The 26,292-nt window shown below is 45.6% G+C and overlaps 2 protein-coding genes across 2 annotated transcripts in view; one reads left to right on the forward strand and one right to left on the reverse strand.

Moving 5' to 3' along the window:
- The window catches only part of Fank1 (fibronectin type III and ankyrin repeat domains 1), a 114,081-nt gene extending 106,454 nt beyond the window's left edge, over nucleotides 1-7,627 (forward strand). Inside the window, exons 7-11 of the mRNA XM_075974873.1 lie at nucleotides 844-1,009; nucleotides 4,223-4,366; nucleotides 5,094-5,171; nucleotides 5,271-5,315; nucleotides 5,399-7,627. Coding sequence (XP_075830988.1) covers nucleotides 844-1,009; nucleotides 4,223-4,366; nucleotides 5,094-5,171; nucleotides 5,271-5,315; nucleotides 5,399-5,461 — 496 coding nt within the window. The 3' untranslated portion in view covers nucleotides 5,462-7,627. The remainder of the gene's footprint in view (nucleotides 1-843; nucleotides 1,010-4,222; nucleotides 4,367-5,093; nucleotides 5,172-5,270; nucleotides 5,316-5,398) is intronic.
- A 335-nt stretch (nucleotides 7,628-7,962) lies between these two features.
- The window catches only part of Adam12 (ADAM metallopeptidase domain 12), a 306,281-nt gene continuing 287,951 nt past the window's right edge, over nucleotides 7,963-26,292 (reverse strand). Inside the window, exons 21-23 of the mRNA XM_075972576.1 lie at nucleotides 25,225-25,398; nucleotides 15,000-15,130; nucleotides 7,963-12,851 (exon numbers count right to left, since the gene is read on the reverse strand). Coding sequence (XP_075828691.1) covers nucleotides 12,797-12,851; nucleotides 15,000-15,130; nucleotides 25,225-25,398 — 360 coding nt within the window. The 3' untranslated portion in view covers nucleotides 7,963-12,796. The remainder of the gene's footprint in view (nucleotides 12,852-14,999; nucleotides 15,131-25,224; nucleotides 25,399-26,292) is intronic.

Genomic DNA, 26,292 nt, shown 5'->3' on the forward strand with positions numbered 1-26,292 from the left:
TCGCTGACAGCATGACCCATGAGCCTTCATTATTCTGTTTGAATATAATCTGGGTTTTTTGGATATTTTAAAATCTAATAATTTATACTAAATTGTAACTACTATTCATTTTCAAAACACTTTTGTATGTGTTTGCATGTGTGTATGTGCATGCACGTGTGTATTCGTGCTCCTGTGCCATGGTACTCATGCGAACACCAGAGGACAGCGTGCCAGGAGTCCGTCCTCTCTTTTTACAGTGTGGCCTCTGGGACTGAGCTCAGATCATTGTGCTTTACCTTCCGGATCATCTTGCTCCAGTACTTTTTTTTAAAGAATGCAATCCAAATTCGATAGAACGTAGAGCTTTAAAAGACAGTCATGTGATTGTTCACCCATTACAGCCACCCTGGGGGTCAGTTTTATGAAGTATAGCAAGTATATTTCCCCTGCTTAGCTCAAACAGCTACCTGCCTGCTGTAGTCTTCCTCCTTAGGCTCTCCCGGATGTTTCGTGTAAATGGATCATATGCTATGACTTTTGATGCCTGGCATCTTTTGTTGTTCAAATTGTTGAAAGCTTTTTCATATTGCAGACTTAATTTCCCTTTTGTGACTCTGACTCAACACTCCATGGATTTAATCACATTTTATCTATGGTAAAATGGATTTTTTCATTTTTACAAAAAATTATATGGATTTACTACATTTTATCTATCAGGGCACGTGCACATTTTGTGTGGATAAAACACACAGTTTTTTTCTTTTACTCAATTGATTTTTTTTTATTTACTTTGGGTGGACAAAATGTGGACCCAATCAGTGGTGGCCCCTGTAGCAGATTCTCCTTTTCTGCACCCTGCAGTCTCATGCTTGCTTGCTACGCGGGCCACCTGGATGTTGTGAAATACCTCCGAAGACATGGAGCGTCTTGGGATGCCAGAGACCTTGGAGGCTGCACGGCTCTGCACTGGGCTGCAGATGGAGGCCACTGCCCTGTGATTGACTGGATGATAAAGGACGGCTGTGAGGTATGGCCTTCCCTGCTCCCTTATTAACCATACCGTCCTAGGGTTCTATTGCTGTGAAGAGACACCACGACCATGGCAACTCTTACAGGGAAAACATTTCATTGTGGGTGCTTGCTTACAGTTTCAGAGGGTCAGTCCATTATCATCAGGGTGGGGGGACATGGCGGCCTGCAGGCAGATGTAGTACTGGTGTAGCTGAAAGTCCTACCATCATGCAGGGAACAGGAAGTTGATTGCCTACTGGGAAGTATCCTGAACATAGGAAAGCTTAAAGCATGCTCTCCACAGTGACCCATTTCCTCCAACAAGACCAGACCCACTCCAACAAAGCCAGACCTCTTAACAGTACCATTCCCTAGGAAATTTAGGGGGCCAATTACATTCACACTACCATCCACACCATACTAGTAAGAACTTGAGTCCCCTCTGGGGTCTTGAAGAGGCAGGCAGGCCTTAGTCACTTGCTCTGAGAAAAGTCAGAGAGGAGGCTCTGGCTCAGGAGCTTGAAAGGTCTCGGAGGATCCCTGGGGATCTGAGACTATAACCAGACTGCATCTCATCATGGAGGCCAGGAGAAGTGGGTGGAGCTCACAGCTGGCCGGATGCATCTGTGCTGTAGCTCTGCCCCTTCGCTAATTTCTGGTATCTGTTAGTCACGGAAGCCTTACTGAGCACCTGCTACATGCCGGAATGCAGAGATGTACACAGGTCTAGCTGCTTCTAGTAGCTTTCAAAGCGAGGTTGTTTTTATTCTTGGGATCTCTGTCTGCATATGTGTGATATATGACATCTATACATGTTTGTATGGCTATGTACATATGTGTACATGTGGAGGCCAGAGGTGGTGTTGGGTGTGATTGGCAGGTGGTGGTCCTGGGAAGCTGAGAGTCTATGACCTGGAACCGTGCGTCTGGGAAAGTCTCTTTTCCCAGAAGATGTTGGTGAATGTATCTAGTTCATCTCTGGGGTGAGTGAGGGAAAGCAGGGCTTCTGCCTCAGGTCTCACTAGGTCCCTGCCATTGCTCTCAAGGAAATGATTTACTTTGAAGTAAAAAATCCCAGTCATGAAGATAATTCCATTTTACCGCATACCCCATTTATTTATGCTTGAGGGACAAGCATATTATTATGGAGAGGTGACATCTATGTCTTTTTATTCCACGTGATTTTTTTGGAAGACTAAATTGAAAGAGTTGATTATAAATTGGGTTATGAACATTTGCAAAATGTCAGAAGTCTTAGAAGGCTGGTGTCAGTGAAAGAGGTCTATGAGGCAGTGGTGGCCACCATGACCCTGTGCGGTTTACTGTGAGTCTGTAATGAAGAAAAGCTGATGTCTTCTGGGAAAGGAAAAGGGTTCTCAGGCAGTCGGGTTCTCTGATGTAAACATTTAAATTCTGGAATTTTGAAGTGTGGATGTTCTGGGCTTCAAGTATACAACTCAGCCATCTGGGTCAAATTCCACCTTCGGTAGCCCAGGAGGACAGGCCGGCACGAATGGGTCCCCTGGAGACATCTCTCTACATCTGGCTAGTAGGGATGGGCTGAAGGCAGCCCAGCCTCCATGTTGTTGGCAGATGGCTTACCTGGAGTTTCTGAAGAACCTGGGCAAGACTGAGAGTCAGGCAGGGTTACCACCCCCTTCCCAGGTGTAAGGATTTCACACCGAGCGTGACATGTTTCCCTTAGTGGGGAAACATTGGTGCATTTGATGTGCTATGTGACCTGGGGGAAGGCACTGGACTCCCGAGGTGCAGGATTGAGCATTTCTAAACTGGGAATAAAACCACATAGCCATACCCCGCCCCCAGGCCAGCCAGGCCGTGTGAGGTGCTTTGGAGACTCTAAAGCCTCTTGTCAAGGCGGTTCTTACTGTATTGCCATTCAAACACAGCAGAGCTTATTGCTCATAAGTTGGCTATTTATATGAAGAAGAGCGGTGATGGGCTAGAGAGGATCCATCAGACTCATGTATCTGAACAACGGGTGTCCTCAGAGCCTCCTGCTGGCCTCTTGGTGGTTATTTGGTTTTGATGGTTCACTTCAACTGTGGGTCACCTTTGCATCCTTGAGGAATGGTTCTGTAGTGTTCTCTCTCTCTCTCTCTCTCTCTCTCTCTCTCTCTCTCTCTCTCTCTCTCTCTCTCTGTCTCTCTCTCTGCATGTGTATGCATGTGCATACCACCATGATCTCTCATTCCCCTCTTTACTCTTCATGGTTTGGTTGGGGATAGCCTAGAATTTGGAGAGGTGACATCTATGTCTTCTTATTCCACATGATTTTTTTGGAAGACTTAATTGAAAGAGTTTATTATAAATTGGGTTATGAACATTGAGCCTCTTACTTCTGGGCACATCGTGTTTTGGAGATAGTATTGGGCATGAATGCATTAGGTCAGTTTGTGTGGTGGATCTGGTCTCTCTGTCTGAGTTGTAAGCTTGTGAAGTACAAAGGTGTACACTCTTGTCATCCCTGCCTTGTTCTAGGAAAGATTTAAAAACTCTGAGAGATAGTGAAGGACAAAATACTATCAAGCCTGGTGTGGTGGCACAAATCTAATCCCAGCAGGGGAGAGGCAGAGGCGGATGGATTTCTATGACTTTGAGGCTGCCTGGTCTACATAGTGAGACCGTGTCTCAATTTAAGAAAGCAAACAAAGAAAATGAACACTAGTAAAATTACAGTCGGGAGCCGGAGTGATGGCACAGTGGTTAAGAGCACTTGGCTGCTCTTCTAGAAGACCTGGGTTTGATTCCCAGCACCTACGTGGTAGCTTGCAACTGCAACTCAGCCCCAGGGGTTCTAATGCCCTCTCCTGGCCTCCATGGCCACTGTAGGCACATGGTGCACAGGTACGTAGGCAAAACGCTCAAACGTAGAAAATAAAGCTAAGTTTTTAAGATAATTAAAAACTACAGCAAAGGAAAGCACAGGGGCCCAGTGTGAGGTATAGTTGGGTGTCTTCCTAGCCTGTCTTTTTCCATTTTAACACTGAACAGTATGCCAGTAGGGAGTTCTTGAGCTGTCTCAGCAGAGGGGGACCCCCTAGGAGACTCAGCACATCCCCTCCCTGAACACAGGCATGAATTGAGCTGGCTCACCCCAGGTCCAGAAAACCAGGGAGCCTGGGAAAGTGCACATCCTCTGTGTGTCTGCCCAACAGTGCCACAGGGAAGTGACCGGACTGAGGCAGGTGTCCCTTTGTCAACACAGGTAGATGTTGTGGACACTGGCTCAGGATGGACACCGCTCATGAGAGTCTCTGCTATGACGGGAAGCCAGAAGGTAGCTTCGCTCCTCATCGAGGCTGGGGCTGACGTGAACGTGAAGGACAAAGATGGAAAGACGCCTCTCATGGTATGCCCTTCTCCCCGGGCTCTCAGTTTTTGTTATCGCCAGACATGGCCGGGCGATGGTGGCGCACGCCTTTAATCCCAGCACTCGGGAGGCAGAGGCAGGCGGATCTCTGTGAGTTCGAGACCAGCCTGGTCTACAGAGCTAGTTCCAGGACAGGCTCCAAAGCCACAGCGAAACCCTGTCTTGAAAAACTGAAAAAAAAAAAAAAGAGTTGAGCTGTTTGTAACTGAGCCCTGGGTTTGGTTGCATAGTAATACCTAACGGTTAACAAGCAGGGGTAGGTCACTGTAGTCTCAACATATTTGAAGGGGGACTTATGTTGCCCGTGTCGGCCTCAAACTCCTGGATCCTGGGGTCTACTTGAGCCTCTGAGTAGGCACTGTTTCCGTGCCCCACACTATACTACCCCCCTCCCCCAATATTGCTAAGGACTATCAACCCCCAGTTCCCAGGGCCATTGTGAGATTAAAGTAGACCCGTTTAAACAATGAACTTCCTGCCTTTCTGCCCTGGGCTGTCCTGTCCTGTATCACTCCAGTGTGGACAGAGGTAAGAAACATTTCCCATTTGCAGCTTAACAGCAGGATGCAGGCCAGAGCAGAGCTGCTGTGGGCAGTGGCCTAGCCCAGGGCTGCCTTGGGAGGTGGACTATTCGCTCCACATCCCCTGCTACCTGCACTTGTTCTGGAGGGGAGGAGAGCTCCTCACCACACTTCTCTGTTTCCAGGTTGCCGTCTTAAATAACCATGAACAGCTAGTTCAGTTACTTCTTGACAAAGGGGCGGATGCAAGTGTGAAAAACGAGGTAATGTTTACCGGAGAATGTCCCCCGAGAAGAAAGAAATGCATGAGAACCGTATACTCTGATCTGTAATCCAATTAACTAAGTTCTGCTTCCTTCCAGTTTGGCAAAGGTGTCCTAGAAATGGCCAGAGTTTTTGACAGACAGGTGAGGACCTCCCTCCTGCCTAACCAAGCTGACTTTCTGTAGTTCTTTCAGACACACAGACCTGTTTTCTGTGGTTTTTCTAGAATGTACTCTCCTTACTAGAAGAAAGGAAAAAAAAGCTGCCAAGAAAGTCCTCCGTCCACTGATGGGAAGGAGCGTCACCTGTCTGCGAGACCGACAGGAGCAAAAGAGCAAACCCTGACTGCTGGGCCGGCCATGCGATGTGCGGAGTATCTGAGGCCGACACATTTATTTATTTAGTTGAAGATTCACAGTGACTTTTATGTAACAGGCAACTCTTCCCACATTGAAATACATCTTTTTACCTAAGCACATGCATATGTGGTCTCGTCACTGGACGTCCATAGAATAGGGATGTTTTCTTACCCCGTGCCTTTGCAGTTAGACACGAAACCAAATATTTATGCACTGGTGCTACAGAAATGTGCACACAGGTCCTCACTTTTGTGCTTCCCCCCCACCCGCCCACACTGTCCTCATGATGCTCCAGGCCTACTGGCCTTCTTCTCATGTGTTTCTTATTATCTCTCCCGCCCCACTGCAGTCCAGGCTGCTGTGGCCTCCCGCAGTGGGGTGCCTAAGCACCCAGGCGTTTTCTCTTAGACTCTTGGCCTCACGTCAAAGCTCACAAGCACATATCTGAAGATGGTGCCGTTCTGTTAGCAGTGCTGGGAGGACAGGTCCACCAGTTCATGGGTTTGTATGGACTCACCTCTTTGGTCAAAGGACCCAGCCCCCAGGGGGCCGGACAGCTTCACCAGTGAGTAGCGTATCACATTTAGTTTGGAGAGCAGACAAGATTTTTGAGGCACCTCGTATAGTTTGTAGACAAAAAGGGGCTGACCACTACCAAGACCATTGGTTAGGAGCCCAAGGAGAGAAATGTGGGAAGCTTTAGCTGGGCCAAGCTTAGACACCAGCAAAGCGAGCAGCACCACATACATTTTGGGTCTCTGGAGACAAGCTGGTTCACTTGGCCCTTTATAAGGTACTTATTAAAGCCCTCACAAGAGTGCATTTTTTTTTTATAGTAGGGAAGACCAATGAAAAGGTAACCAAGGGTCCATACTCGGGAAGCCACAGAGAGAACACCTATACATTGAAATAGATGTGAGCAGCTGTCAGGGGGCTTCTCTGCAGAGCCACAGAGCACTTGTCTGAGAATTGTTCTGTGGGCTGTGTATAAGCCTGGCTGTCGATGCTGTGTTGGCATTTTGCCTTTCATATAAGGGCTTATCTTCTGCTTTGTTCGTGATCAGCATTGCCACCCAGCTTCCTGTCCTCTCAGGGCCTGATGCAAATGGCATTTGCCAGCCCCTCTATGGAAAAAGGACACATCACATGCTTCCTGGCCAGCATCCTGCTTGGCAACATTGTCAACTGTCTGTCCTTACTACTGAACCGTGCTTACATTCCTGAGATGGTTGCACTGGGTTCTGGTGGACAGCTGGGTCTGTGTGCTCAAAGGCTACAGTCTTTGCCATTCATTTGGCCTGATGATTAGGAGGTGATTTACAGCCTGCTTATTCTCCCCCCCCCCCCCCCAAGTAACTCATGGTTCTGTTTTTCTAACTCATTAAATTACATGCTTTATTTTTACAAAGTTATTATTTTTATGCAAGGCTTTTTGTTGTTCCTTTTATAGACATCAAGCCCACTTATTCTCAACTCTTTTGTTTAGTAATTTATATATTTGTGCCTCTGAATTTTCCCCTGGGGGGCTGCTTTTGTTCCAGTGTCATAAGGGTTTCTTTCTCTGGACCTTCTGGATCCTAAGACACGGGGGGGGGGGTCACCCATTAACCACCTCTGTGGGTTCCTTTCGGACCCTCTGAATTATCAGAGACAGGGCACAGGAGTAGAGTTTAACGAGGACAACAGGTAAATGCTTCTAGTTCTGGGAGTTGGAGAGCCATCCCATAGTATACATCCCACCATTTCCAGTGTTATACTGGCTGCAGAATTCCTAGGACACACAGTTGTTCTGTTTTTTTTTTTTTGCCTGTTTGTTGATTTACTCTTTGATCCTGAGTGGCACTAGGGCAGAGGTCAGATTCTGTGCATTTAGGATGCCTGTTTGCTGTGTGTGAATTTGCCAGTCACCTGGTGACATCATAAAACCTACTTGCTTTGTCTTGGATTAAGTGGTAAGAACAGAGATTCCTTTATTTTTGCTATAATTTTGAATATATGTGTATATCTATATGGAGAGGATAAATACTTTTGTTTTCTGCAGCTTTGCTTATGAAGAAGTTGGACGCTATTTTAAAAATGTGTAAGCATGGATCCCTCATATTTAGATGTTCTTTGCTGACAAGCTGATACTTAGATGATTGCTTACTTTTTGAACTTTTTAGTAAGTAACATAAATTTTTTTAAATTATCTGGATAGGTTATGAACTCACACTATTCAAAATGGCATTGGGTTCCCCCACTGTCTCACCAGTGCTATGTTTTGACAGGCGTCCTCTTCTTTCTTCCCAGGATTGGCAGCATGTGCACCTTCACCTTTCAACAGTTCTCAGTTGCTTGCACAGTGCTCCCAGATGCCCTTACATTTGTAAATGAATGAAAACAGAGCTCTGTTTTTCTACACAAGATTCTCGATAACAAATGAGACACGCAATGTTTATCTGTTTACTGTTTATTGGGTATAATATTCTTAACAATGACATTTTCTACTGAACTAGTAGGCTGTATTTACTTGTAGATTCCCCCATATGAGAAATGCGTACAAAAATAACCGCATGTAACATACAAAGGTGAAAACATGAGTTTATCAAAGCGCTATCAATGGATGAAGCCCTGCAGAACGACTATGCGGGTTACCCGAGATGTACGATTAATCAGAAAGGAGCTAAGCAGCTTGTGGTTGGTCAGTTACGTTGGTGGTTGCCGTATTCCGATGGCTGGCTTTCCAACCATTACCAAGTTGCCCTGCTAGGAGGACTGTTAGTTCCAAGAGTTCTGCCTTGGAGTCTCATGAAATTTGTGTGTGTGTTTGTGTGTGTGTTTTCCAGTCACTGCCTTAAGAAGTACCAACATACAGGCCAAGGATGATAACCCACTGTTTGACTTGTTTGTAAGGAAATCATGTGATGCGGAATCTGTCTCGATTTAAATGTGCTAAATTGGGAACTAAAATGTTACTTTATTGGAGAATTACAAAAAACACAGAACATGATCTTTGAAGGTATAGAAAGGCAGGCGGGTGGCTGGGCTCTCAACTTGCAGGGGCCAAATCACTTTCCAGTTGCTGAGTGTTAGGCCTCCTGCCAATCTCTACCCATTATTGAGCATCCCAACAATTTCACAATGCTGGGCTGCTTTTCCTAGTTTCTCTCATATGAGAAAAGCTTGCAATGGTTTGATAATAATGTAAGTGTGTGTGTGTGTGTGTGTGAGAGAGAGAGAGAGAGAGAGAGAGAGAGAGAGAGAGAGAGAGAGAGTGAAAGAGAGAGAGAGAGTGAAAGAGAGAGAGAGAGAGAGTGAAAGAGAGAGAGAGAGAGAGAGAGAGAGAGAGAGAGAGAGAGAGAGAGAGAGAGAAAAGATGTATGCTTGTATGTTGTTCCCCACAAAAGGCACAAAAATGGTCTGTTCATTGTCTGCACAAATGTCTCCTGCAAGGGTCCCCACTGCCCAGTGGTCCTGAGTATGGGGCTCACAGACCTGGGAGATTTACTTACTTCATTAGAGTTGAAAAGCAAGAGACGCCAGTGGGAAATTCAAGTTGCAGCAACAGCATTTTGCAGTCAGTGCTAACTTGATTTTCTATGGCCAACTCTACCTTCTAATTAGAGCAAGGCATTAGGAGGGAGGTCACTGTGGTTGATACGCAGTGGGATAGATTCAAGGCTGGTGCGTGCTGGGAGGGGGGCGGCTCTGTGCTATGGCCCTGGAGAAGGCTGGACTGGACTGTCTAGTAGGTGAACCTTGAAAGGTAGCCACACATTGCCACTTTGGCTTGAAGTGGTGACAAAGGTAAAACCTTGGCTCTCTCGGATGAGGGAGGCTTTGGCATGGGGTCTGGCCAGAGTAAGGCACTTGTGATTGGCAAGAGAGGAAGACAAGTTGGTGCCTGTGTTTTCCTGTGTACTTTATATGATGGAGCCACTGCTGAGCTGTGTGGCGGAACTAGGAGTGGACGAGAGCATAAATGGCCTCTCAGTATCCTTACCCACTTTGCCATACTGCTCAAAACACCCAGCTCTTGGTTCTTGGGGGGGGGAGGGGCTCCTGGGACTGTTGGTGTCTCTTAGTCTCAGTCATTTGTGTATGACCGAGGGCATCTGAGAACAGTGGGGGAGGATCTGTAGACTAAGTGTCCCTGGGCTAGGGCCTGATCTAAGAGAATTAAAACATGAAGCAAGCCTCAGAGGAAAGAGCTGCAAGTGGCCAGGCGCCCTGCTGCCCAGCCATTGTCCCCCCAGTTGTCAGGGTGGCGCTGGCTCAGAGTGCTTAGTAAACATCTGCGGAGAGGCAGGAGGATGCTCAGGCCTCCTCATTGGCCCAGCTCCAGCCTCTTTGTAGCACCATGGGGATCACAGGCTCCTAAGAACATTCAGACACAGCCGAGGCTTTGGCAGTTCCTAGGGAATGCATTGATGGGTTGTATTGATTTGTTGGAGAACAATGACCCATAGCTTCAGCCTGAGAATTCCTAATAAAGTTAAGAAGGCATAAAAACGTCTCCTCAGAGACCAGTCAGGAGTATTTCTTCCCGTAGAGTTTAATTTGTTGCTTGTGTGGTTTCTGTGATGTCATCCCACATGTGTGAGCTGGAAACGCTCACACAGCGCAAACTCGGCATGCATATTTTGAAATGGAAAAAATGCATTGTTGCTCTCCATCTGATCCCACGTACTGGAAAAGCAGACTTGGGAATACTGTAGGAGACCAGCTCTTAAGTGGAATGCCGGCAAGGTCCACCTCCTCCCTAAAGCGGGGTCACATCACCTTGGTGCAGGAAGGACATGAGGACATCCGGCCATGCCTATGTCTGGGCACTTGCCTCATGTCTGGGCACTGGACCACTCTGCTGGACTTTCTCAGGGATAGTCTCAGAAACCTCAGCCGACTACTCATGTGTACAGTGTGTTTAAACGTAAGATAGACTGCAATTGAACTGCGAGTATTCATTTTGGTCTCTGTCACTTAAAGGCTATAGAAAGGGAGAGACAAACTATCCTCTCAATAAACCCCCATGCTGGTTATTGGTTCCTAAGTTTTGTTAAAATTGGGGTTATTGCTAAATATGCTTTATTTGATAACTACTATATCTTAGAGGTATTCTTTTGATAATACTGTCTATCCCGTAAGGGAATATCAGGATTAACTATGTTCTTATTCAGAAACAGATGCATGGCTCTGGAAAACAAGCAGCCAGCACCACTCAGCTGTGAGGGAACCATCGGCATCCTTGGTAGCCTCTGGGGAGATGGCAAAGAGCACGGTTCCAACATCCTTTAAATCAAACTCTCCCTGGTACTCCAAAACCAAAGTACAGAAATGACAGAAGAAATGTGGGTTTGCAGCTTCCCTCTCACTCCACCCAAAGGGTGGGCTCATCACCTGTTCCAACTAAACCTTTGAGTGTGACCATGCTCACACAGCTCTGGAACTTTTCCAGTTGTGTAAGTTTGAACTTAATACAACTACCCAACCTCACATCAGTTGCAAAAATTCTGCATGTGTCCCGGCAGCAGCGAAACTGTCACTGTGCCAGGAAACGAGACAGCCTATGAGAGTTCTTTTGTGCATCTGTGATGTGGATTTTTTACCCACTTGTGTTCAAGACCATGTGTTTCCCAAGGCTGAATACAGTTTGAATTCTGGAGAGCAAAACAAAGTCTAAGTCTGTATTTCCCCTTCGGCTTCAAGACACAGGGCAACCATTGATACTACCTGTTTGAAGATGCCTGATCCTAAAATACTCAGATGCTACAAAACCAATGTCAATTACCTTCTACTGTGAAAGCCGATCATCCCACACCTTGCCAGGACACAGTGATGCCTCTGCCATTTGCCTTGCATGTTTAAAACTATCTTTCACGGCATTAGCTTGAGGCATCTTAAAGATCTGCTCCTGAAGGCGGCTTTCCAGCCAGGCATGAAAGAGTGAAAGATGGAGGAGTTTCCTGACTAAGTCTGCCTTTCCTGAGCCTTTGGCATTGGGGAACTGATGTCTCTGTCATCCTAGGATGAGTTAACAACAGGCACGTTCCCAGTGTGGGCACGACTGAGATGCTATGCTGCAGAAAACAGGATGCCCTCAACAGAAGAGATGGGTGACTTTGGGTTCTTTGTCCCGCAACTACTAATAAGGATAGCAGACATGGCTGTGCGATGAGAATAACATTCCACGTGGTTATAACGTTTGCAAGCATATGGATTCTGCCTAATTTTTAATAAGTGGAGCCTTGCAGTAAAAGAGGAGATTTTTATCTCCAGGGTTGATCGACTAGATCTGGTTACCGGCTCACATCTGAAAATGTTTATGGTCCCATAGAAAGCCGCTTCTATCTGTCAGAACACAGGGTCATTGTATTACAGTCAAGAAGACAATGTGGCAATTTGCTTAGCTCGAAACGGGGCAGGAGACAGAGGTCTGCAGTGCCTGGGCAGTGGCTTTCTCGCAGAAACACCACTGTTCCCAGTGTAAACAACATGCCCATGCATGCCAGCACTGTGCACAAGGGCAGCCAGAGAGAAGCTCCTGCTGGCTCTGGGAGCAGAGCCTTGGGCGGCATCACAGACTTCTTTTTCCTCCAAAGGTGTTCATGACCTCTCAGCTCAAAGTCAACTGTCTGCCTGGACTAGGGTTCCAGTCTCTATCCTGGTGTGGCCACACCTCAGCCTTCTTGCTAGTACTCTAGGTTTTCTCCAAGATCTTCAGGGTGCAGAGCTGCAGAGTCTGAAGCCCTGTCAGTATGTAGGGCCCAAGACCTTCCTTAAGGCCCTGGCTGCAGTCCAAGAAAGGGATTCCAAAAAAATAAAAATAAAAAAAACCCTTTTTCCAGGTTCCGCTTGGGGTATCCTGAGCTGTGTATCTGGTACTGTAACACAGCCTTGGGGAGCTGGGGAGCTGTTTTCCAATAAGGCCTCAAACAGGAAGTAAACATCTCGTCTTGGATCCCATCAGGCAGGATCATTCAAGTCCGCCAGAAGAATGAAGCACAAGGAGCCTTCTGTAGAAAACCCCGCAATGGCACAAATGCCTGCTACGGCGCCCTGCGCAGTAATAGACACTTTGCATAAATTAATAACTTACAAGTACCTGAGCAAGGACACAAAGCACCACAGCACAGCACCAACGGCAGTAGCTCTAAGTTCTGGAAACAATGGCGTTTTAAACACTTTGAAAATTCTTGAAAGTTGGTATAAAAAGAAATCACTCCGACGGAGTTGAAGATAGTGCAAACTTCTGTCTTCACTGTTGAGGACCAGTCTGGGCTTGCTTGTCACTTGATGTAGGCATTGTGGGAAGATCGGGGCACTTGGTGCTTAGGAGCAGGTCTGAATCAAGAGCAAGCCAGGGAGGAGAAAGCAAAACTGCAGTTAGATGCTCTGAAGCCGTTCTATAGACACAAAAGCTAGGCGGGAGGCTGCTCCTGGAGACTGGTGGGTCTCCCAGGCTAGAAGCCACTGATCTCCACCTGAGACTGGAGGCCAGGCTAGCTTTTGGGAGAGAATGCAGAGCGCACCAAGGACCTCACTGCAGAAGTCCTAGTGATTTATGACAGGCCACCTCCCCTCTCTGGAGCTGTGCCTCCCATCTATGAGTTGATTCTAGACTAGCACCATTTGCAGAAAAATGGACATGAATGGCTCAAGACAATCCCTAGTTTTTCCTTTTAGATTTATCTGTAATGTCTCTGCATGTGAGTGCAGGTGCCTGTGGAGGCCAGAAGAGGGCGCTTCTGATCCCCCTGGAGTGGTTACAGATCCTTGTGAGTCACCCAATGGGAGTGCTGGCAACAGAACTCCAGCCCTCTGGAAGAACAGCAAGTGCTCTTAACCACTGAGTTGTTCTCTCAGGCCTCAAATTCTATATTTCTAACAAGGGCACAGGTAAGCTCAATTTTATTGCTGTATCATCTTAGTATATAATCAGCATACATAACTGGGAGAATCAAGGGGGCAGAATTAAGTGTTCGAAATCTGGTACACGTTTACTCTCTTATTTCAGTTTTGAACCAGCTCCAACATGCCTAGTAGCCACTTTGATCCCATGGCACAGCTCAAGAGATGGGGAGCCAGGCTGACATCAGTAGAGGTGAGGCAGGGGGCTGCTTGGGATGTTCTGAAAAGGAGTGCCCCTTGGTCGGCCTTATCATGTCCATGCAGTAGTTTTATCTAGTGAAATATAAAAAGTAACTCAAAAGCTATGCAGCTCTTTCTGCATTTCCACAGTGGAGAGCTAGACTGTTCTCTTGACCCTCTGACCAGCATTATCTCTGAGATTTATGAGGCAGCCATTTCTTTCCTAGGCCAACACATTCCTCCCAAGAGCCGTAATGAATCAATGACGTGCGTCTTCCCCTGCAGAGATGGGAGTTCCTAAGCGTGCAGCCTTGCTAACAGCATCTCTTGTTCTCTGGTGCTCGGAGAGCTCATGGCCTGCTAGAGGGCACATGAGTCAGAAGAGTGGGCCGTGAGTTTAATGATCTGCTAGCCAGGCGTGGTAGCTCGTTCCTCTAGTCCCATCCCAAAGGAGGATAAAGATTGAGTGGCTCATGTCAACCTGGCTCCTAGGGAGACAAATGCTAGGCTATGGTGCGCCTGCCTAGTACGTTTTATCCCAGGAACTGAGGAAAACCAAAACAACAAAAGACCCACAAGGGAATAATTTCACCGAGGAAGAGGTTGAGCTGCGGCATTTGCTGATTTCCATCTTGTCAATGTCCCCAGCTACACTATGGCACCAGCAAACCTGGACGATGGGAGAGCAGCCAGCATGCCATGGATTCCCCCATAGAGATTCCTGATGTGAGTAACCTTAGCAGCAAGGATCTGGGAGCAACGTTTTGAGTATTCATTTTAAATGCAACTTGATATACTTTAATATTGGCTAGGTTGCAAAGGCACGAGCCAGCTTTAGTAAAGCTGTGGGTTACCTCTCCCCATGTAAATAGAATCTGGGCTACATCTGCCTCATCCTCTATGGGAGAGGGGTGAAGATGACCATAGCCAGAGAGAGCCAGCACAGATCACTCAGCTGTAGAGAAGCCCCCAGGAGGACCCTACTGAGCAGCTGCTTAGGCCTCACCTCTCCACAATCTCTCAACCTGAACTATTGTCTCAGCCCCTGGAGTAGGCAGAGCAAGTCTTGGTGAGGGTAGTGGAGGGTCCTGCCTTTATACAGATAAACCATTTTCCTTAGTGCCTGTAGGAGACCAGGCTGGGCCCGTGTCAGCAGCTCATCCTTCCTGGGTCATCTTCATCCTGCTATGATCTCTCAAGTAAGTGAGCCATTGCTGAGAGCCCTGGGGTGATGTTTAGGTATGCATGGGTATAGTTTGCTTTGATTGCTTCCTGGTGTACTTTTACACATATCTCCCACTCTTCCCATGCTGGAAGCAGGAAACACAACTTAACACCTGAAACTTGCCACACCTCCAGTGTGGTTACTTCAGCTACCCTCCACCGTTAGAGGACACCTACCTGTTTGGGGCTGGGCGGAACCCAGGCTCTTGCTGCCCTGGGGTCCTCACCAAGGCACTAGTGAGCCGAGATGCCCTGCTCAATGGATCAGCAGGCAGAGGCTTCTGAGGAGGGCTGGGTTTGTGGGTGCCCTGCAACAGACAACAGACCACATGTGACTCAGCTCTGTGGTCAGAACTGGACCCTGGGACCCAGTAGTCTCCTGGAAGGCAGTGCACATTGCTACACAGTGCTGGCTTCATCTCCGATTCATAACCCTTCTACGATACAAAGTAGGGCCTGTTTTAGCCTTCATGTGGAATTTTCTGCAACATTTAAAAGAATCATGTAGGTACACTCTTATGTGGGTCATTTGACCTCACACGTCTTAGGGGTACAGTGGATGGTAGGGTTCTGTCAGTGCCCCTAGCGGATGGATATAAATCCACCCATGCTTTCAGACAATCTCAGTTTATGAAGGACTTGCTAAACTGAGGATGCACAGGATTTAGAAGACAGCCATCCTCCTGGGGTCAGGATCTGAAAAAGATAGTCAGAATGCTTTGTAATTTGTACAACTTGTTGCATTATCTGTAGAAAGGAGCCATATAGTGACTTATGGGACAAGTAAAGGCCTGTGAGGACACTATGGAGTGATGGGTTCCTGGCCAAGGGGTCAGAGCGAGAACTTGAGGGTTATTCTACATTGAGTTATATCCAAAGGGACTCACACAAGTCTACCTCTCTGGAAAATGGAGTAACCTATCTTGTAGCCCTGGTATGGGGCTTAAATAAAAGAACATGGAAGATGTTCCCAGCACATGGATAATTATTATACCAGCAGTTATTCCTGTGGCAACTTTAAATGCTTCATGGAAATCTAAGACCCCTTGAGGCATCTCCTGGGGTACCTTCCTCTCTGCCCCTGGTAAGCATCAGTCAGCAAATACTGTACAAACTCTCCTGGGTCCAGGATAGGTCTGGTTAGCATGACACTTTCCATTCTTGGCCCCATCATTGCAGGGGGAAAAGGACCCTGAGGATCAGAGTTAGAATCCCTTACAGGATGTCCTGGTCATTAAATGAGCTGATGGCACTTGCATGAAGAGGCATGGTGGGGCACACACGTGGTCGCAGGCATTGAGGCTACACAGCAAAACACACCTTAAAAGTCACACAAAACCTGCACTGTCTTGGGATTTGGTAGATCCATGTGTCCATCAGGATCCAAACATCAACACCAGAAAATGGAAAGATGTCCCACACTCTTGGGTAGGTAGAATTAACATAGTAAAAATGGCAATTACATCAAAAGCAATCTACAGATTCAATGCAATGCCCAGCAAATCACAGCAAAATTCTTCAAAGACCTTGAAAGAACAATAATCAACTTCATATGGAAAAACAAAAAAATTCAGGATAGCCAAAACAATTCTGTACAATAAAAGAACTTCTGGAGGCATCACAATTCCTGACTTCAAACTCTACTACAGAGCTACAGTAATGAAAACAGTCTGGTATTGGAGGAAAAACAGACAGGAGGACCAATGTAATTGAATCAAAGACCTGGATATCAATCCTGCAAACACTTGATTTTTGACAAAGAAGCTAAAAATGTAAAATGGAAAGAATAAAGCATATTCAACAAATGGTGCTGGCATAACTGGATATCAACATTTAGAAAAATGAAAATAGATTTGTATCTGTCTCCATGCACAAAACTCAAGTCCAAATGGATCAAAGACCTCAGCATAAAACCAACCACACTGAACTTCATAGAAGAGAAAGTAGGAAGTACATTTGAATGAATTGGCACAGGAGACCACTTCCTAAATATAACCCTAGTAGCACAGGCACTTATAGCAAAAATTAATAAATGTGGCCTCCTGAAACAGAAGCTTCTATAAAGCAAAGAACGTGGTCAACAAGACAAAATGGCAGCCTACAGAATGGAAAAGAATTTTAGCCAACCCCACATCAGACAGAGGACTGTTATATAGAATATACAAAGAACTCAAGAAACTTGACATCAAAAGAACAAATAATCCAATGAAAAAAAATGGGGTACAGACCTAAACAGAGAATTCTCAACAGATGAATCTCAAAGGACTAAAAGACATGGAAATGCTCAACATCCTTAGCCATCAGAGAAATGCAAATCAAAACAACTCTGAGATTCCATCTTACACTGTCAGAATGGCCAAGATCAAAACCACTGACAGTTTATGCTGGAGAGGATGTGGGGTAAGGGGAATGCTCCTCTATTGCTGGTGGGAGTGCAAACTTGTATAGCTGCTTTGAAAACCAGTATGGCAATTTCTCAGAAAATTAGGAAACAATCTACCCAAGACTCAGCAGTATTGCTGTTAGGTATATACCCAAAGGAAGCTCAATCATTCCACAGGGATATGTGCTCAGCTATGTTCATAGCAGCATTATTCATAATAGCCAGAATCTGGATGCAACCTAGATGCCCCTCAACCAAAGAATGGATAAAAAAAATGTGGTAGATTTACACAATGGAGTACCACACAGTGTTAAAAAAATAATGGCATCTTGAAATTTGCAGGCAAATGGATAGATCTAGAAAAAAACTATATTGAGAGAGGTAACCCAGACACAGAAAGACTAGTATGTATTCACTCATAAGTGACTTTTAAACAAAGAAAAACCAGTCTACAGGCCACAACCCCAGAGAAACTAGACAACAAAGAGGAGAAAGAGATATATGAATCTAAACTACATGGGTATAGAAAAAGACAAGATCTCCTGAGTAAATAGGGAGTGTGGGGATCATGGGAGGGGAGTAGAGAAAAATGTATAACTCAATAAAAAAATTTAAAATACCAAAAAATAAAACCAAAAAAGTTACTTCAAATGTATATGATGTTTTCACAGTGCTTGAACTAAAATCACATCTCCTGAACTACAGACAGCAGCTCAGAGGCTACAACACCAGATTAAACAGCTCCCTGCAACATGATGGGGCGCCTACAGAAGTCAGCAAACCACAGCTGTGTGGGAGATGTGCCAAGAATGAACAACAGATTGGACTCAGAGAGAGCCCCGAACAGGGGCCAGACATACAGGTGACATGTCTCTTATCAGATCTCATCAGAGGAAATAGGAGAAGGCGCTAGAATATAGACAAACCCCCTAGGTAGGTGTAAGGACCTTACTGGCTGTGCACACGTCAGTGTGCCCTAGCTTTTGGACAAGTGCAGGGATAATAACAGCCTTCCCTCGGGGTTGGAATGAGGACGGACAGAGTAAAGCTCTTAGCGCAGGGCCTGGCATGTGTTCACTCAGAGTAAGAGCCGCTGCCATTTGACAGCCGTGATTGACAGGAATTTCACCCTAGCAACAAGCCCTGGGTAATGAAGGCCACACACAAATCAAGCTCCAGTTCTCATCACAGAACAGAAAACCGAACACAATGTCTGTGTGTAATGTAAAAACAAAAGCACACACTCACCATAAGGAGACTCAGGTTATAAAATCATTCCTTCCAAAGCAATACTAATTTTTCTGCTAAATATGACGAAGTATCTAGTCTCTGCAGCAAAGATAACACCAGGGTTTTATTGGTGTGTAGGAGAGAAGGTAAGGTGTATGTTATAGTCTGCTTTAACACATTTGGATTTATATGGAAACTTAGGAATAATTATGACTTTCCTACGATAGTCTCAATTTCTGCTCATAGTCTTGTGAGCCATCATGTCCTCTCAGATGGTTCTCAGCTTTGAGGACAATGGGATGTTCATCCCTGTGAACTCCAAACAGTCAAGATGCTGATGGAAAGTTTCTGAGCTCCGAGGACAGTAAGGGTCCCCATCTGTCCCGCCTTGCCATGGTCAGGAGAGGGTCTAGTCTAGACGGTTGCTTATGAGGTGTCAGGCCTCTGTATAATGCAGCCACCTCTGTGGGAGCTAAGAAGGAACTCCGGGCTGCTCTTACTGGTACATTTTTCTTCAGTCTGTATTTTCAACAAAATTCAAACATCATTCTTTTTCCCTCAGGTTGCAGAGAAAAGTCCCACCCTGTCTGTCACATGGGGTCCTGGGCCTCTGCTTCCCACCTGTGTTCTAGCAATAGCAGTGCATTGCAGAACAACGTTCTCTCTCCCCCTCCCCTCCTCCCTCTCTCAACTTTGAAAACAAACATGACAAAATTAAAATGTGGCCCTGTTGCCTTGACCGTCATGCATTATCAGCTTGCACATAGTCTACCATAGTAAATATGTCCTGCTATCTGGGAGTTCTGTGCAGGGAGACTGGAGCCCATGACCCCAGAAAGCCAGAGCCGCAACTGCGGTCCTAGGGTGACATTAACACATCTCGCTGTAACGAGTGAGTCTGTCTCTGGCTAAAAATGCTGTGGGCATTATGACCATAGATAAGATTGTAGCCTACCACAGGGATGCGGGCATCGTGGAACTGAGCAAAGCTGACACACCAGTGGATCTTCCACAGCCAGAACCATGGCAGGCAGGGCTACTGTGAACCCCCCTTTCTTCACTGATTAGGTAAAATGAATACTTCCCGCTCTCCCTAAAGGAACCAGATAGCTAAAAGAGTAAGATATTATTGAATCAAAACACAGTGCAAGGATAAGGAAGGAGGAGAATGAGGCATCTGGCCCCTTAAGAAAACCTTGAGTCTTGTTATGGAAACCCAAGTCCTGCTTTGATTCCTGTCTACAGTGAGTAACTCAGAAATCAAGTCAGCACCTTTGGGTGGAAACCAGATGCCCTGGCTTCATGGGGGGACCATGGTTTAGTGGGATGACATTTTCCCCCCAGACTCTGTGCAGCAAAGCTCTGGTGCTCTGCAGAAAGAGGCATCAGGTTAGGAACTGTCTGGACAAAAATGCACACTACTATCTACTGACAGTGGATGGCATCTTAATGCTGCAGGTAGAGGGGGCAGCTTTGAGCCCTTGACTTTCCTGTCTGTGGTAGTTTGGATGTAATTGGTCCCTATAAGGCATTATTAAAGGCATTATTAGGAGGTGTGGCTTTGTTGGAGTAGGTATAGCCTTGTTGGAGGAAGTGTGTCATTGTGGGTGTGGGCTTTGAGGTCTTCTTTGCTCAAGCTTCACTCAGTGTAACACTCAGACCACTTCCTGTTGCTTGTGAGTCAAGATACAGGACTTCAGCTCTTTCTCCAGCACCACGTCTACCTGTATGCCACCATGTCACACCATGATGATAATGGATTAAGCCTCTCAAAATGTAAGTCACCTCGATTAAATGTTTTTCCTTTATAAGAGATGCCATGGTCATGGTGTCTCTTCTCAGCAATAGAAACCACAACTAAGACACTTCCACTATCTCCTTGCTCATGGAATATGCAGCCTTACTGTGCTCTGTTACCTCCATAAACTGAAGCTTATGATGGCAACTTCTCTCAGCTCCTGGGGGGGAGGGGGGCAGAAACACCTGCCAAGCATTCAGCTCTGTGGCACCTGCCATGTACTCAGTGCTCAGTAAGTGTATGTTTGAATGATTTTGTAACCATTAAAAGCACAAGCACAGGCTCCTTGTAGCAAAACAACGAGCACACTTGAGTAGACACACACACACACACTCAAACAATTTGGTGATAAATATAACTATGTAAGTGAATCCCATCATTGCCGTTTGGCTGAAGTTTCTGCATTGTAGGTACATGGTGCACAAACCAGGACCTGGCAGCATTTTCAAGAAATGAACATGATGCAGTAAACATCAGTCATCCCCAAATGATGGGTTGAGTTTTTAAGAGTCCCTGTTTCTCTAACACACCTGGGAACATAATCTCAGCCCTGAGTTTATGTCTGCAATTCGCTCAGAAGACTTTAAATAACCTAGTTTTCTGGAACATGTAGGAAGTAATGAGAAATGGATTCTTAGATCAAGTGTCCCCACACATCAGCAGGCATCATTTAAATGCCATTCAATGGAACAGGTATTTAGCAAGGCGAATTTTGGTTAAGTGCTGTGCCAGTGGCACCCAGGTGATGCTCTGCTTATTGGGAAAATGGCAGGGTGTCCTGGGAGACCAGGGATTCTCCCTGCCATGGACCTTTCCCCTCTGTTCTCCTTCCTCCAGAAGTAACACTGGGCACAACTGTAAGGCTATAGAGATGATTCAGTGGGCGAAGTGCTTGCTACTCAAATGTAAGGACCTGAGTTCAAATCCCTAGGACTCACATACAAAATCCTGATGAGGTGGTGCACATCTGTAATCATAGCACGCCTATGAAAAGATGGAGGCAGAGACTTGCCCTACTGTCAAAACCACATGCCTCCTGCAAGGTGGAAAGAGTGCTAGCCCCTGAAGGTTGTCCTCTGAGTGCCACACGTGTGCACACAGCATGTACAAGAAGGTCCCACACAAGGCCTGAGCATGGGATGAGGAGCCTGCCTTCCAAGAGGCACAACTGTGGACAAGACAATGAGTTGAGTTTGTGGAGGATGGCAGGTTTTCTAGAAAGACAATGCTTACTTGTCAAATGCAAAGTTAACCAATGCAGCTCTCGTGATGTCGTCCCATCCCTGGAGTGTTTCTGTGATAAATTTGGACAAGCATAGCCTAGTTAGCTATGCAGGCACATCTGGGTCCTATCGTGGGGGATGGCACCCATGGAACTGCAGTGTGCCAGTGGGTTCCATTCTTGCTGCCAAGCAAGAGTCACCTCTGGATACTGTCCACAGCTGCCTGGAATGGATTCCAGATCCCTGCGTGTGAAGAGGGGAACCCCACAGGTATCTGTGACACGTGTTTCTGAAAGACTCCAGACAGACACAGCTTAGAGAGAGACCGTGGAGTTCCCAGTGACTTGTGGCCTAAGGGGAAGATTTCCTTAGGTTCGTACAGAGAAGGCTTTTGGGGTGGCTGCTCTGGAGGAGCCACTTCTGTGGGCACCGATAGCTATGGGAGAAAATCACTGTGCATAGCTCTTCGAATCACGTGACCTATTAATCCACACTTGCACTGTACAGCAGTGGCATCGCTGAGAGAGGAATAAGAAGCCTCAGTGTGAGGGAACCCGCTGGGTGGATGTTTCCAGGCCCCGGGAGTACCCGAGGGATGTGTGCAAGGCACTGAGCACGGCTGCATATCCTGGGGTTCACGGCTCCTGTAAGATTCTCAAGTAAGGCCACAGCCCAGACATGTTTGGGACCTGCCTGTTGCCTTCCAGCAGGATAAACTGAGATAGACCAGAAAAAAACAGATGGAAGAGAAAATCGTCCACCATCCACAAAACCAACCGAAGACACCAGGCCAGGATCCTGACTGGTGGTGCGTGGGGGAGGGCGTTGTGAGCATGCAAGGAATGAGAGGTTCACAAAAGGAAAGCCACGTCGATTCAGTATTCAAACCAGAGTTCCTGCTCGGCTAGAGGTCAAGCTAGAACTCTAGTAAAGTACAGAAATTCTATTAAAAAAAAACTTCTATTTACATTTGCAAAGAAGACTCAACATTGAGGTTTATAAAAAAATAGAAAGCGCCAGGGACAGCCACAGATAATTCACAGAGCACACTGCTAGAGCCATGCCACGGAGCTTACTGATAGGAGCTCACAATGGCAGTTCTGGACTTGAGCAGCAACACCTTTAGAGCTCGAAACTGACAAGGATACAAGTGTTTAGAACAGAGAAATTAACCAAGTGTCAAAGAGCTGCTAGATATAAACTAATTTGTTAGCAGCAATAAAGGAAAAGGGAAATGAGGTTGTGGCAAAATGGAATAAGCATAGCTTACCTTATTCCTTTTAGTACTTGCATAAAAAGATCATCAAGCAATTGATATAAATTGAAAATTAGAGAAAAAGACTACCTGGTGAACTCTAGCCTCAAGGAACTACCCAGTGGTGGGTCTAGGTGTGCACGCTAGAGCCTCAGTCAGGACGTATAAAAGGAGCAACAAGAAATAAGTATATACAATCTGGAAATAACTAAATGGCACCAAAGAAATAAAAAGAAACTGAAGAAAGTCTCTCCTCTGTAGGGATAAGCCTGAGAAGAAGGATGTCTAGAAAAACGATTATTTTGACTATATATGGTTTTATTCCTACTCAACCCAAAGGAATCCCACCTCTACCCCCACCCCCCACAAATGATTTGTGACATTTCTTTCCTGGACCAGAGACTGTGCACAGAACTCTTGGTGGATTTCTTACCACTGCAGAGTCTAGATGAAATGGAACAGAAGGACGCCACCCCCCCCAAAGTCAACCTAAAATTCTATACCCAGCAAAACTATCTTTCCTGGATGAAAAAGACATCCTTAGACACAGGGGTGCTAGTAATATGCCAACAATAGTAGGCTTGCTTAACAGATACACAGCGAATGGAAGTCCTTCAGGCAGAAAAGAAATGATGGGATGCAGAACATCAGGAAGGGGGAAGAGCTGAAAAGATCAATATATGAGCACATATAATCAGCTTCTCATTGGTTTACAAACATCTGTTTGACAGAAAGCAAAAATTCCATTCCAAGTGGCTCTTGATGCCCATAACGGTCACCTAAAATATATTATATGTGCACATGTGTCCAAGTGTATGTGCACCATGTGCAAGCCTGCAGAAGTCATGTGGGTTCTGGAAATTGAGCCCAGGTCCTCTGCAAAAGCAGTACGTGTTCTTAACCTCTGAGGCATTTTTCTAGCTTCAAAGGCATGATTTAAGTCATCCACTATTTAAAAATGAGGTCAGTGAGACCTAAAGGCTGGGAATTCTACATTTCTCCTGAAGCAATCAAATACTGGGATAAAGATGGATTCATTTTCAGAGAGCTGTTTTTTTTTTTTCCCATCAAGGCCAATTTTGACCCTCAGGAGACAGCAATAATAAAAACACGATTACAAGTGTAATTGTCCATTGAGAGAGAGGTCAGTGCTGCTGAGCCTCCCGCAAAAGCCAAAGGAAATCCCACACAACACCCAGCCCCAAATTTCAAAATGCGGAGGAGAAAACACTTTGGATAAATGAACCTCAAATACTAAGAAATGTTTAAATCGAAACAGAAACCGATGGCTTAGGGACACTTCAGTACCCCTCTCAGGAGATGACTGAACTGCTGGACGAACAGAAAAAGGAGATGTTGCAGTTTACCTATCAAATAAGCAAAGCTTTGAAACACCAACCTTTGTCTTTCTCATCATGACCTCACTGGTACCAATATGAGAACATGCAATACTCTAACCAAACATTTAACTTTGTTCGACCACTTGAAGATTTGTGTTTTCAATCTGATATTTCACTTGAATCTTCCCTAAAGGAACTCCAAATGCATCTGTCTAGATCTTCCAAATGAGAGCTGATTATAAAGCAAAAGTCACAGCAATCAACCACATCCACTAACTCACCGGTTCTTCAAAAGCTAATCCACATCCAAGCGGCATGCTGCTGCTTAAAGAACACTTTATAGGCTCTGCAATGCCAAGGTATATAGAAACAACTTCACAGCAGAATCACAGGCTGTAAAGCTATGTGCACAGAGAATAACCTCAATGATGCTAAAGACGTAATTATACATATATAAAAATAATCCCACAGGAAACTATAACAATAGCATTTAAAAACGATTCTGTTTCATTATTTGAGTTGCCAACAGTACCCATTACTAGTCTCAAAATATTTCACTTGAAATCCCAGCTTCTTCAGCTGTGTGCCATTAACTCAACATGCAGCAACCGGAAGCTATTTTAAAGCCAAATGCGCACTGAACCTATGGTGGTCTGGCAGTGCTGGCCTGTGTCGCATCCCATGACTTCACTGCAGCCTCAGTTTTGAACATGCGATGCAAAAGATCACACTATACACCACCGACAAACACTGCCAAGAGCGCCTCGGCTCAGATTTAAGAGTGTTAGGAATTACCATGCTTCTGTTGTACACAGAAGGTTCTCTGCTCCCCCAGAACAAAGACTTAGAGAAAATACAGATTTTTAATATTTTCCTATCATTTCTTACCTATATACCCAGAGTCCTGTGAAAATTCCTCCAGGTAAAAAGCCTTCACGGTAGAAAAAGTTTAAATCCTGGCTTAGATGATAAATTGCATGGGCATGGAAACAATTCTGAATACTTTAAAAATTACTGTAGGCATTGTATGTGGGTTATCTCTATTAACCATCTGATTAGCTGAATTCCATTTCATAAATCAGTATGTTAAACAATTTGTCCAAGTTTACATGTTAGCAACTAGCAGAGCCTGGATTTGAACTGCATCCTACCCCATTAGCACGGGAGGCATACCTGGGCCTGCCTGAGTGCAGGATTGGCAGGCAGGGGCCTGGCAGGGCCGCTAGGTGCGCGTGGGGCCTGGTGGAGAGGTGGGAGCACTCGCCGAGGTGACTGGGGATGAGGGACGGCTCGAGTGTTGAGGGGCCTGCTGATGTCAATCTTCTGGCTTTGCAGTAACGGCCTGTCCTGCATGGTCAAAGCAGAGAGTCAGTTCTGATGGAGTTCACTCCCTGAGGAAAGAACAGCCTTAACTAGTCTACAGCCAGTGGGGAGGGGAAGTCCACGGTGTCCATATGAAGGACTGTATTTATTTACACCTCAAAATTCTAAAGGAAGCATCCCTTACATCTGAAATGGAGAGATGATTTTTATATAGATTAAAACAAACAAGCAAACATTAAGAACCAAACTGGTGACAGTAGCATTTGGAAGGCTGAGGTAGGAGGACTGAGAATTTGAAGCTAATGTTTGTTAAATAGAAGATTCTACCTCAATCGATCGATTGATCAGTCTTCAAGCTGGTTTAAGTAACAAATAGATGAAACAACCTGAAGTACCAAGTATGAAAACACAGACTGGATCATGAGAACATGAAGAAGGAGGCATGGGCTCAGTGTGCACACGCTAAGGGTAATGCTAGAACTACCTGCCCCGGAGGTGAGGTGTTCATCTCTGGACAAGCTTCCCTCATGTTCGGAAGGAGGACCAGAGCAGGTGCAGCATGACCTGGCACCCCATATTCTTTCTTTTTATAAATAACTTTACTGAGGTATGATTGATACCCAGTTAATTGAATTAAGTGATTTTTTTTCTTTACTCAGCTTTTTTTTTTTTAAACCTATCCATGTTTATGTGATTTGAACCGAAGATACTTTTCCTGTACTGGGATTATAGGTATGGGCCACTATGCCTGACTTGACTGATGTTCATACCCATGGAACTATTATAGCAATTATGACAAGGTCTCTATCACCCAGAAGAGCTTCCTTGCCACTTTTGCCTCCGTATTGCCCTTCCCCCCCCCCAGACCTTGGCATCCTCTTTGTATCATTCTAAATGAGTTTTTATGTTTTAAAGTTG

Source organism: Microtus pennsylvanicus, chromosome 5, assembly GCF_037038515.1.
Source record: "Microtus pennsylvanicus isolate mMicPen1 chromosome 5, mMicPen1.hap1, whole genome shotgun sequence".
Classification (NCBI taxonomy): domain Eukaryota; kingdom Metazoa; phylum Chordata; class Mammalia; order Rodentia; family Cricetidae; genus Microtus; species Microtus pennsylvanicus.